General features: G+C 41.7%; 1 protein-coding gene across 2 annotated transcripts in view; it reads left to right on the top strand.

Annotated features, from left to right (window-relative positions):
* Elmo1 (engulfment and cell motility 1) overlaps positions 1-13,646 on the top strand; it is a 557,729-nt gene that overhangs the window by 174,087 nt on the left and 369,996 nt on the right. For both annotated transcript variants that reach the window (XM_027939610.3, XM_027939609.2), the window contains exon 6: positions 8,737-8,906. In XM_027939610.3, the coding sequence (XP_027795411.1) occupies positions 8,737-8,906 (170 nt within the window). The remainder of the gene's footprint in view (positions 1-8,736; positions 8,907-13,646) is intronic.

The raw sequence follows: 13,646 nt of genomic DNA, 5'->3' as shown, positions 1-13,646 counted from the left end.
AAAAACCGACTCCATCAAATTTGTTAGGCAGTGTTAGAGTGTCATAAGGAAACCAGTAGATGTGCATTATACTAGTTTTTAAAGTCCCTACATCTGCCACAGTTGAACTCTTCCTGCACCTAGATAAGAACACACACACACACACACACACACACACACACCACACACATTCACACCAACACATTCACACAGATGTACAAGCTCCATTCTTTGGCAAAGTGTAGCTGTGCTATTTTACGTCGACTTTGAAAAAGTGGTCTGTTTTTTTTTTTTGGTCACTCTATCACAGAACAGTTTTTTCTTAAGGAAGTAGAGTGTTAATACAAAAAGATCTAAATGAATGACTTGTACTATTTTTCTCGTGAAAGCCCTTGCACTTGGCTGGTGATCCTTTGCTGCACTGGCCATCCTCTCAAGTGACCATCCTAAGCACGTATCTTTCTGGCATCCTATCTTTATCCGTCTCCACAGTATCATAAAACTATAGATAGGACCACATCTGTGGAATGTGTGCATATGTGTGTACGCTTCAAGCAGTTCAGAGCTGGGGAGCTTTGAACTGGGCAGCTGAGCCATGTCTCTGTCTCCTTCGCTGCTGTGATTACAACTATGGAAGTCAAATCTGAGACATATTTTTAAACAGGTTTTGGTAGCTGTTTGTATTACCAGAGCGTTGTTTTCACTTTCTAATTTTGTTTTGGGGGGGGGGGGTACCAGGGATTGAACTCAGGGACACTCAAACACTGAGCCACATCCCCAGCCCTTTTTTGTATTTTATTTAGAGACAGGATCTCACTGAGTTGCTTAGTGCCTCGCCATTGCTGAGGCTGGCTTTGAACTCACTATCCTCTTGCCTCAGCCTCCTCCTTAGCGGCTAGAATTACAGGCGTGCACCACTGTGCCCTGCTGAAATTTTTGTTTTAAAAAGTCCTCACAATGCATCTATTTTTTGGGCTTAGAGTGGAGAGAACCTTTCCAAATAGGGCATGAAGCCCAGAAGTCATAAAGAAAAAGATCAATAAATTTGACTACCAAAAAAAACTTAAAAAAAAAAAAAAAACAACACCCTCTCAAACCTTTATGATTGGAATGAATTCCAGACACAAAGTAAAAAAAAAAAAAAATGCATGATAGAGGGCTAATGCCTTTATTTACTGGATCCTTTATGAATGAATAAGGAAATTGCCCCCAAAGACAGGTGATAAATATACCTGTAAAAGAGAAAAGCTCAACCCCTGTCTTAAAAGAGATGGAAATCTATACTGCTAGGCAATCAAGGCGTGAGGAAAAAAGCTGCTGTGGAGTCAGGGTATAAATGCCAATTTAGACAGCCTATTTCAGTATTCCAAACTAAGATTTTCTGAAGAGCCTCAGAAGTATATGAACTGAATTCTTCTTGCCCATTATTCCTTGTCTTGGCCCCTGTGGACATAGAACCAGCTGCTCATTAAGTAACTTTCTGTTGCCTTCTCAGCTCGAAGCCTAATCCTTCCTGTCTGCTCCCTCATGTTTGGGGAACCAGTAAGAGAATTATCTAGGTCAGAGTGCCTGTCACAGGGATTTTTGGGGCTAGTTCCTCCGTTAATAAGAAAAACGATATTATCTCAGTCACCCAGAGGATTCAGGTTCTCAGAGATTCTTAACAATAAGACCATTAGCAGTTTATGACTTTTCCATTTTTTTTCGACTGGTTTGAGAAACTAAAAAAGGCTATAAAATGGCTTAGATTCTTTTTCTTGCCCTTGCTCTAGGAAGCCTAACTCAGGGAGAAGAAGCCGGTGAAGGCTGCTGCCCAAGAACAGATTGTAGGGATAGCAAAGGGACATGTTGGGAGTTTCTGATGATGGTCCAGGCAGATGGCGGGGGCCTCCTGTCTTGTCAGGATGTGGAGGGTTAGAAGGGGTGTTTTAGAGAGTGAGACAGCAGGGCATCATGATATGGGCCTCGAGGAAATATTCCAGGATACTCCTGACTTTTTGCCAAACAGTATGCTGTTTCCTAGAATAGAAGGTTTGAGAGCGCGGTGTTGAAGAATTTGAGCTGCTCATTCTGTGCCTGTGAGGACACGTCAGCTAGGCAGTTCCCATACATGCCACGTTGAGCAGCCTGGAGAGAGACAGGTGTGCCAGCCACGTCCGTGCAAATGTGCTTTCAAGCTGATGGCTAGAGGAGTCACCACAGGGAAGGTGGGGGAGTGGGCTCAGCCTAGAGCCCTCTGGGCACTGTCAAGTTCAGAGAAGTCAGCCACAGAGGAAAGGAGTTCCAGGGAGGAGAAAGGACTTAGGTGTGTGGAAAACTGTGGGGCCTATGAGGAAGACTAGATGAGGGAAGAGACCCCTGGACCTGCCCTCTTGGGTATTGATAGCATCCTGGAGACCCTGCCTGTAGGGCTGGGTATGGAGACCTCATTGGAGACGGAGGATGTGGAGTGGAGTGGAGGCAGGGACTTCAGAGCCACTCCTCCCTGCACAGCATTTTCTGAGCAGTGAAATGAGGCACAGCAGGAGGGGAACTGGGATGGATGGATGTGTGTGTACATTTTTTGTTTGTTTTGTAAGACAAGAGCTATTGGAGAGTTTTGCAGCTGGAAGCGATCAACGGCAGAGAGAGAGAATCCGATGATACAGAAGCAAGATGGATAATTTTTGAGGTAGACTGTTGGAGAAGGTAAAGAGGAGGAAGACTTCGCAGCCCAGGGGACAGGCTGATCTCTGGCAGGAAATGGGGGCGCTTGGTGCTTAGTATCAGGAAGAGGCAGAGCATGAGCGAAGCGCTGAGGAGCAGGTGCTCTTAGAAGTGAGTGCTCCTGACTGCTTGATCTGATTTCCTCAATAAAATGTGAGCTGGCAGGGGAAGCTAGGGGCAGGAGCTAGGGGAGGCTTGTGGAGAGAAGGAAAGGTGTGAAGCAATCTTTTATAAAATTCTAGGGGAGTAAAGTTAGATTGCTGGTCATTATTAGGTACAAAATATCTGAGAATATCTATTGAGCTTATGGATTTAAAAGTCACTTTTTAAAGAGTATCATGGACCCAGAATCATGCTGGAAGTTTCTGGGGGTGATTTTAACTAGACCCTTCAAGAACAGAGGTGGTAAGTTTTCAGAACCCACACACCAGTACTTCTTCCTGTGGCTACTACCTGATCCCCCGTGGGCTGCCTCTACCTGGACCAGGGCCCAGAACTGTTCCCTTTCCTGAATAGGAGACAGCCACCTCCAGCTGTTTGAGTGACCCTAACTGAAACTTGTTTTCTATCCTTAGAACAATACCAGAAAAATTACTATTGGATACAGTCACAAAACTTTAAAATGCTGTGTGAGTGTGTGTGTGGGGTGTGCTGATTGGTTGAAAAAAATTGGAAGTAAGGTCATTTTATTAACTTGTTTTTTCTGGTACTGGGGATTGAATGAACCCAGGGGCTCTTTGTCACTGAGGTGCATGCCTAACCCTTTTTGTTTTGTACTTTGAGATGGGGTCTTGCTAAGTTTGAGGCTGGCCTCAAACTTGTGTTCTTCTTGCCTCCACCTCCCAAGTAGATGGAATCACAGGAGTGCAACACCACAACTGGTTGCCACCTTACGTTTTAGTAATGTTCTTTCTTCTCAAATATAAAAAATAGAATCTTTATGGAAAAAAATTAACATTATGGAAAAAATTATGCTTGCTACAAAGAAAATTTTGTGAAATATTATGATTCATCAATAAGCATAAGCCATCTTGATTTGCCTTCTTTGGTTATTTGTATGCAAATATATGAATGTATGTATGCATACATGAATATATATATCTATTTACTTATTCATTCATTTGGTGACTTTTCTTTAAACTCCTAGTAAGTGCCAAGCACTGTTTTAGATGCTGGGAATATAGTGTAAAGAGCAAATCTAACAAGTTTCCTCTCCTGGAGTTTCGATTCTAATGGATCCACACAGCCTTGCATACATACAGCCCTGCCTTCACAAATAATAAAATATATTTCTCCATTATTCTGTCATGAGGCTGCACCTATGGTGTCTTACATTCTCTGAAAGTTTGATTTTTAATTCCATTTATTTCATCCTGTGTCCTGAGTGTTTCACAATTGTTCTATTGAACAGGGCTTCTAGTGTGCATATAAATGCCGTTTTAGGTGCTCCCACTCAGTGCTCCAGGTCTCTGTTGCAGATGTTTAAATGCATCACTGAAGGGAAACACATCACCAACCAGACTCCTCTATCTTTGCATGCTCCAGAACACCCTAGCACATCTTCCTTATCTTTTCTCCATCCTTTCTCCCTCTTCTCTGCCCTTTACCCACTAACTCCACACATACTGGTCCTCTGTCCCTCCAGACATGCCAGGCTTATGTTACCTAAAGAGATTTCTGTGCTAATCATTCCTACATCCCAGGATACTTCCCCATCCCCAGTGTGTTTGGCTCTCTGTTCCTCAGATCACTGCATGAATGCTACTTCCTTAGATAGCTTGACCCTGAAAACCACCCCATCTAAAGAAGCCACCAGTCACTTTCTATCATGTCCCTCCGTTTTAGATTTTTGCAATGAAACTTAGCAATATTGTATTGATTTTTTTATTCCTCATTTTTAAAAAAATTGTTCATCTCCCACCGGAAAATGGGTCAGCCCCAGGAAGTCGAGAAATTTGATTGTCTTGTCTATTGCAATGTACAGGACGGTGCCAGGCTCAGAGTAAGCTTTCTGGAAGTATTTGATAAATTAGTAGTTGGAGATTTTGGGGTTTGGCACTGTTTTCAAATCAATAATTATATAAAGATTTTGTCTGAGTAGAGGCCAAGTAAAATTAAATCTAAAGGGGTCTACAATAATTGGTGTCCAAAATATAAATTTTTCTTGCTAATACAAACATTTTAATCATAAAAACGTTTATTCCCTTTTACTTTGTATGATAAAAATTTTCTACCCGGATTGTTTAGAGAAGACAAAAAGAATACATATCAGTTCTGGTTCCAACTGAAAATATATTACATTACGGATGTCCCAGCAGCTTGACATAATATTTTGATTCAAAGCCATGTTGGAGACTCACCTGGAACACTTTCTCTTGGCAGACTCCTTGATGAGGGCTCTTGCCCAGGTGGGAAGTAATCTGTCACTCTGTGGGTTGCAGGAAACCTTAACCATGATCCCATCACAGTTCCTCCCTGTACCTACTGATAGGGAAAATGAGGGTGGAGAGAAGTTCACCAAGGCTCCAGAGCAGCCAGGGACAGAGTTGGAAGGAAGTTGCTCCTAATTCAGGGAGCCTTTCAAGGTGACTTACCTTGCTGGCCACGGTACCTGATTCTCATTAATGATGTGTCCTCCAGTGGTTCTGAAACAAAGAGGAAAGCATATCCCAAAGCAAACCCCATGGGAATCCTACACATTTAAGAAGAGTTGCCTCCCTAGATCATGATGCCACGGGAAGGAGCAAGGCCTGCTGGGAACACTAAAAACAGCACCCTGAGAACAGGACACATACTCAGACACCCGGGCCAGGAGGAGAGAATGGCTCCATAGGAACGTTTCAAGCTGTTGCATCTTATGACCTTTGAATGTTGCAGTTGGGCACCATTTGGAGGACCTTTAATACTGGTCTTAGTGTGACTTCCTGGCTGAGAAGCCAACAAGGCAGGGTATTGCTTTGCTACTCTGATGTGTGATTGCCTTGCTAAAATAGTTTAATTCCATAGCAGCAACCCCTTAGCAGTCTTGGGATTTGGGACTGTTCGGTCTCGATTCCTCTGTTTGGGACATTTGTCCTTTTCAAGTTTCTGTTGTATCTTTTCACTTATTTTAAATTTTACTTATTTATTTACTCTGAAGTGGGTAACATCAAAGACAGACAAATGAAGTAGAAAGGAATGGTCTAATAAATTCCATTTGCCTCGCTTCCATCTAATTGACTTTTTTTCCCATTATTTTCTTAGCAAAAGTTCTTTCTGAGAAATGCATAGCCTTTACAAGAACAAGTAGATTTTCTTTTTTTTTTTTTGGTACAGTAAATCCTGATGGGCTCATTGTGCCCCAGCTGGGGAAAATGAGGTGGTAATTGGAAGGCACAATCAGAGATACACATTCCATCATCTCTGCAAGATGCAATGTCCTCAGTGATTTAGAGCAGTAGGTCTCGGCATATGATTAGGGACCAGAAGCATCAGCAGCACCTGGGAGTTTGTTCAGCATGTAATTTGGGAGACCCCCACCTCAAGCTGTAGAAACAAGAAACTCCAGAGGTGGCTTAGGGATCTGTGTTTTAAGAAGTTTTCCAGGTAGTTCTTGTGCATGCAAGAATTGAAACCCACTGTTTAGAGCATGGTTCTCTAGGGTCCAGCGGCCTTGGTTTTATCTTAGTTTCAATATGATCATCTGTGTGACTTTGGGCAAGTTACTTAACTTTTTTGTGGCTTCAGTTTTCTTTATTAAATTAATAATATGAAAGTACTTAGGTGGTAGGACTGTTATGCATATGAAATAAATTACTTAATGCTAGTATTTAGAACAGTGACTCATCAAAAGTGCTAGGTGACTACTAGCTATTTTTATTGATAGCTTTAACATCACCAAACCCTGTTAGTTATCATTAATAATAACAAAGACTTTTTGAGTACTTATTATCATAATCTGTATAGTAAATGCAGATTTCCTACTTGGAAAAAAAGTATATTTTCCAAGGACTTTGAGGTGATACACTTGGGTCACTATTATAGTTCAATATTATTATATCCGTTTGAAATATCCATTGGAATGCTATATATCCATTTGAAATTTTTGGCTAATGATGTACCTTTAAACAGTTTTAAAAGATAAATAAAGTTATCACTCAGCTCTCTACTGTCTCTTTAACCAATTTGGGCATTTAGAATTTGAGGGCCTTTGCAGTTATTTGGTAATCAGTGAATCTGTAAGGAGTATTCTCATTCTCCTCCTCCTTCTTTCTAATATCTGGTGCAAAGTATCTGTCTTTGTTATAATAAAATGGGAGATTCTAGGATCTCTCTGACCAAGTGATGGGGCATGGGTTCATCCTTGACATGGTTACTAAAGAATTGCTTTGATATTCTGGGTAAATCTCCTTCTCTCCATAGGGGTTGCTTACAGGTGACAGTAAAGGGAAATGGACCAGGAGGGCAAGGCTGTTTCTGTGGGGCCTGTTGAGTTAGAGTCCATTTGCTCTCATTATCTATATGGATTCCCAACTTCTACTCTGCAGTCTAACCCTCTCCTAGTCCATAGGGTGTTCTTCATTTAGGAGAGAAAGCTTATCATTGGGGTCAAATACCCCACATTAGTCTGTTTTCTATGACTATAATGAAATACCTGATACTAGATAACTTGCAAAGAAAAGAGGTTTGTTTAGCTCACAGTTCTGGAGGTTCAAGGGCATGGCAATGGCAGTCAGCTCATCTCTGGTGAGGACCTCATGGTGGAAGCCATGGTGGAGAGAGCCTTTAAAGAGAGATCACAAGGTAGGACAGGAAGCCAGAACTTGAGCAGGGAGGGGCCAGTAATGACCTTTCACTAAATTTTACCTCTTAAAGGTCCTACCACTTCTCATGTCCAGATAGGGACCACGCTTCCAGCACATGGGCCCTTGGGGGTCAAACTGCATTCAAACCACAGCAGACCCCACCTTACCTTTTCTCTAAAGTACAATAGAGTTGCAAAGGAGGAAGTGAGTACCTGAGAAGGAGAATGTGAAGATGGCAGAGTACTTGAACCACTGCAATTGTGAGTTAAATAACGACAGCAGATGTTCAGTTATTTCTATTAAGAAAAAATTATTTTTCTTATTTCCTGCCACAACTGAAAAGTAGGTCTAGAAACCTTGACTGAGAAAGAGAATGTGAAGATGGAAGAGTACTTAAACCACTGCAATTTTGGGTTAAATAACTACAACAGATGTTCAGTTATTTCTATTACAAAAAAAAAAAAAAAAAACCCAACCATTTTTCTTATTTCCTGTCCCAACTGAAAATTGGTATAGAAACCTTGTCTTAATGTGAACGAATGAGACACATAAACTACACATCATCCAGAGTCCACCCCGGCCTTTCTCTCCTGCGTATAGAAGCCCAATGCAGACACCTTACGAAGGAGAACTGCAGTCCTAGGAATAGCTGTTCATTTGGCTTTCTTGATTATGTTGTTTTAAGTTTGCACAGAAGGTAGCCAATGCTGTGAAACACATGTTGTTGAAAATTGGATTTGCAGGCAGCACATCCTGCTGCAAGATTTCAGTAGCCTGGAAAGGTGGTTTGGGTGTCTAACGAAGCTTCAGAATGTAGTATGTAGTTGTTGCTCAGAGCCCTGACAGAATGGGCCAGTGTGCCCTTTGCATTTGTCTGATTGCTTAACTGAGCAGATAGCTTTTTGTCACTTGCAGATAATAATTTCACTTACAAAGTAAACATTCCACCGTGACTCTCCCTCCTCTCTGCCACGCCACTGTTTGGTTTCTGCTGCTTTAATATCCCGGTGCTCTTGCCCCGCTGTTCCTTGAAATGGAAATGACAAGTTCTATCAAAAGAAGGCTCCTGGTGCCCACTGCCAAGGGAATGGAAGGGGCACTGGAGGTGGAGTCTCTGTAGGAGGAACCTGCCTTTGAGATGCCTACTCTACAGTGTGCATTCATATTTGGGACCTCCGTGTCTTTATTTCTCATGGAGATATTATTTTTTTGTGCTGTTGTACTTTCCTTTTTGAACAATATTCTCTTTATTTTTGCCCCCCTTGAGGCTCAAAATGCCCAGCAGCTCCATGAACGAATCCAGTCGTCAAGCATGGACGCCAAACTGGAGGCCCTGAAGGACCTGGCCAGCCTCTCCCGGGATGTCACCTTTGCCCAGGAGTTTATAAACCTGGACGGCATCTCTCTCCTCACCCAGATGGTTGAAAGCGGCACTGAGTAAGCATCCTTTACCCAAACTCTGTCCTAGTTGTTCCAGCATTTTGGATGTTTGTTAAATTCCCTGTGTTTGCAATTTCTACTTTAAAAGCTCAGAACTTTCTAGACTTAGGAGAAAATGGCTTTTAAGATAGTAGCTAGGAGTTGGGCACCATGATGCATGCCTATAATTCCAGAGACTCAGGAGTCTGAGGCAGGAGTATTGCAATTTTGAGGTTGGCCTCAAAAGTTAGGGAGGCCTGATCTCAAAAAGAAAAAAAATGTTGGAGATGTATCTCAGTAGTAAATCTCCTGTAAAACACACGCGCGCGCGCGCGCACACACACACACACACACACACACACACACTCAATAATAGCTAGAGGATGAGTTTGTAATTTCAGTAACTCTGTGTCCTTTACTCACCAACTAGCCAGTATCTGAGGCATAGAAGTAATCTATAAATGCCTGAAGTTTTGTATTTTGGAGGAAAAAAATATTAGTTCATTATACCTGTGGTCCTTAACAACACTAAATTTATAATTCTACAGAATATTAATCTCTCATATCTCTTGCCTATCTCTAAGGAAACTTCCTTTCCCTGATTTCATCTACTTATGTTGCAGAGTATTAAACAAGGGCAAGATATCACTCTGGAGTTTATTCTTTTATTAACGTTTGAATAATCAAATATATGTCATTAATTATTTAAAATTAAATGCAGTAAATATTTATTTAATGCCTACTGTATGTGAAAGAGTGGGGAGTGGAAAATTTTTCAAAGATTTGAACCTTGCTTTCCAAAAAAGGATGGACACTATGATACAGACAGAACTCCATTGGATATAGTTCCTGATGAGGGTAGGAGGCTTGAAGCTGCAGCTGTTCAATATCAAAGGGTCTCTCAGAGAATATGCTGTTGAACTGGGCTGTGCAGGAGCTCAGGTTCCTTCATGATAGAGAGGGACCAGCATTTCTGGTAGGAGAACTTACCTCCTCAGTGAAGGCTTTGATTCTCTGGGTGGAATAAGAATCCAGGAGGGTCCAGCTCTTACATGTATGGGAAGACCTCTCCCCAGACCACTGAATGCCCAGGGAGGATGGACAAGGAGCTGTCCCTGCTCACAGGGAGGGGTGCTATTGGCATGAGAAATGGCTGAATCTGTTGCATATTAATATGTGTAAGATTGGGATAGGCATGTATTAGGAAAAAAAAACAAATGCCATAGAGGATTGAGATTTAATCCTGGGCTGTTTACATCTCTCTTTAGTACCTAGTGATATGAAGAATGAACTGATGACTGTACCTGTTGGGGCTCTGTCTGGGTCCCGTCCCTCCTCCCCTCCCTCCCTGATCCCTTCCTTCCTGGCCTATGCTTGACATTGTTTATCCACCACATTTGGCACTAGTAAAAGATACTTTTCTTCTCATTTAAAAACAGTATGTTTTACAATACTGGGGATATGTCCCATATAAGAATGATCTTTAGAGTTTGCATTGGGAATCTTGCCATACAGAAAAGTAGGAAAAATGTCTAAAACTGAATAGGGAAAAAAATGCACATCAAATCCAAGAATGCTAACTGCTTGGATGGTCTGGAAAAGGTCAATTGTAGACAGGTACCAGTTTTTGTTTTGTTTTGTTTTATTTTTTTAATATATCTTTTTTAAAGATTTTTAATATTTATTTTTTTAGTTTTCGGTGGACACAACATCTTTATTTTATTTTTATGTGGTGTTGAGGATCAAACCCAGCGCCCCACACATGCCAGGCGAGTGTGATACTGCTTGAGCCACATCCCCAGACCTTGTTTTGTTTTAATGGTGACTGCTCATGAAAGTTTTAGAGTACATCACCTTGGAGTGGGATGGGGAAGCTCAAGTTCTGGGTGTTTCCAGAATCCAAAGTGGTTGCTCTAAGTGGAGGTGGAGCTTGGGACAACTAGGAGGAATTCAACAAGAATGAGTTCAGGGATCCAAGGCCTGGACAGAGGGAAAGGATAAAAAGGGTTCTGTCTGTGGCAGAAGTTCAAGGGGAAACCTAGAGTGTCAGCCCTTTCATCCTTGTTTCTAGTGGGCAGAGGAGGAGTAGGAGCCGTGGTTATAAATACCTTCCCTGTCAATTGTGGATTACTGCAGGTGCTGCCAGCTGTGGTAACCTGCGCTGCCTGCCCTCCACTGCCAGGTGGACAGTGAGCCCTTGGGGCTTCAGCCTCAGTGACATTTACTAATATGTTAAACTGAAATAGAAAAATGTTAGCTCATTTATGGATTTACCTAAGTACCAGTCACTGCTATGTCAAGGGCAGTGTGCCAGGTGGAATGACGACTGTTCATTGTAGGTGGCTCTGCGACAGATGCCTAGGTATCCAGGGACTCGAATATTCGTAGTGATACAGTGTAAATACTTCCCAATTTAAAAGAATAGCCATCATAATTACAGTTTTAATAATAAAGATATGGAAGCAGGGGTCTGCGTGACATGCATGTGGAACACAGGACTGTGGTGAGTTTCAGTGGCACCAGAGACTGGCAGTTGTGTATTTTGACAAAGAAGATGTTGTTACAGGGCTAGGCGCTTGCTTTCCTTTTTCACAATCTCATTGCATTAGTCTGCTAAGGATGCCATAGCACAGTGTCACAAACTGGTGGCTTAAACCACACACATTTTTTTCTCACCATTCTGGAGGTTGGAAGTTCAAGGTCAAGGGGTCCCCAGAGTTTGCTTCTTCTGAGGTCTTCCTCTGAGACTTGCAGGTGGCTGCCTTCTCCCTGTGTCTTCATATGGGCTTCCCTGTGTGCATGTGAACCAGGGGCTCTTTGTGTACAAATTTTCTTCCTCTTAAAGGGATACTGGTAGAATTGGATTAGGGAAGACTTCCTAAGGGTCTCATTTGAATTTAATCACCTCTTTCAATGCCCCATCTCCAAATAGAGTCCCATCCTGAAGTACTAAAGCTTAGAGCATCAACATGTGAATCTTGGGGAGGAGGGACATAATTCAGACCATGACTCTTATCAAAGTCACACTTCTACTTTTGTTTTAAAAGAAAAATAGTACAAATTCATAATGTACATTTGTCTTGTTGACATTCTTACTTTCTATCAGCCCTTTTGTTTTACCTTATAACTCATCTCAACCTACAGAGCTGCCCCAAAGCTCGCCATCCCGAAGACCTAGGATCTGGGGTCTGTGGAGAGCAGATCTGACTCAGGTTTTCATGTTGCACATGTACAGCACGAGAGAATGTCAATATTCAATTTTCTTTATGTTAATCATACCATTAAGAATATCCAGTGTGTTAACATTTTAACTATTTGTACTCATCAGTAAACCATTGCAATTCCATACATCTGTCCATGTTCTAGATTGGTAAGCAGAGCACAAACCAGATCTTGGACAAATTCTGTTTTGCATTTTTCTCTCACAATCACATTCTGTTTGTGGGAAGGAATGACATCTCTCTGGGTCACCTTTGGTGTCTTCTCACTGTTTTGCCTAATTTCAGAATGATGCTGCTTTTGAGGGATGGATCCTGAGGCCTCTTCCTTCTGCCAGTGCTGCATCTCATTCTAAGAGGTGGCTCATTTTTCTGATCTCTTGCTCAGATTAAAAAGAAAAGAGAAAGATGCTTTTCTCATAAGGAAATCTGGCTTTTCAATTAAACTTACACTGACATCTTAATTAATTGGTAGGAAACCTTTGGAATAAAAAACATAGGAATTTACTAGATTCTGCAGTCAGGAAGGCAGTTAGTCATGACTCCTGGGCAGACGTCAGCTGGGGAAGGTGGAGACTTCCCAAGCTGGACCTGTGGAAATTTTTAGGAAACACTGAAAAAACACACACAGCTGTCAGTTTTCTCCTTACTTTTAATAATGATGAGATTCAGAGATTTCTTACCTGCTTTTCATGACCTAAGGCTATGCTTTCAAAGTCTCTTTCCTGCTGGCACCAGGAGGGCCAAGGGACCAAATCAGCCACCAAGGAGCAACAGGGAAGTATCATTTTGGCAGAGCACCGTACTGAAAGTGCTGAAAGCCTGAATTCAATTTTTCCATCCTTGTGGAATTTCGAAATCCCATTCCTAGTTTCTGATTGAAACATAGGTGGGGAAACAAAGTGTGGAAACGTGTTCCGCCAAAGCAAGGTGAGGAATATGAAGGAATGTACAGTGCTTCAAAAAAGAGATGGCTATCAAAAAATTTTCAGGAATGATATATTTGATTTGAATTTTATTTATTTATTTATTTATTTTTAACCTGCAACTTCAAGTTTCTGTCTGTTCTTTGGGTTTTAACACAGCGTGACATTCTTTGTGCCTCCATGCACACAGATAATTGGGCAGTTTACTCTGTGCCCTTTCCTGTTAAATGGCCAGTCATCACTGAGGGCAGAGAACAGTGGAACCTGTCCAAGAACCAAAGGGCAGAGCACTAGCAGTTTCCTTCCCGCTTGGCAACGTGATGAGAGAATGATGCGGATGGGATATGAGTAAGCTCTGGCACCACCCTGGGCAGTGGTATCCACAGAGAGGAAGTTGAAATCCATGGATTTCCAAAGAACTTGGACAGTCTTTTAAAAATTAACCTTCATTCCTTAACACAAGATCAGATTTATTGTTAAGAATATGTAAATAAATAGAAGGAAAATAATCATGAATAATCTGTCATTTCCTCTTCCACAGACAAACGCGTTTAATATCTTGGTGTATATCCTTTACATATATCCTTTTAAATACACAGTTAGGCACAGAATTT

The sequence above is a fragment of the Marmota flaviventris genome, chromosome 1 (assembly GCF_047511675.1).
Source record: "Marmota flaviventris isolate mMarFla1 chromosome 1, mMarFla1.hap1, whole genome shotgun sequence".
NCBI lineage: Eukaryota > Metazoa > Chordata > Mammalia > Rodentia > Sciuridae > Marmota > Marmota flaviventris.
This window is presented reverse-complemented; position numbering and strand designations above follow the sequence as displayed.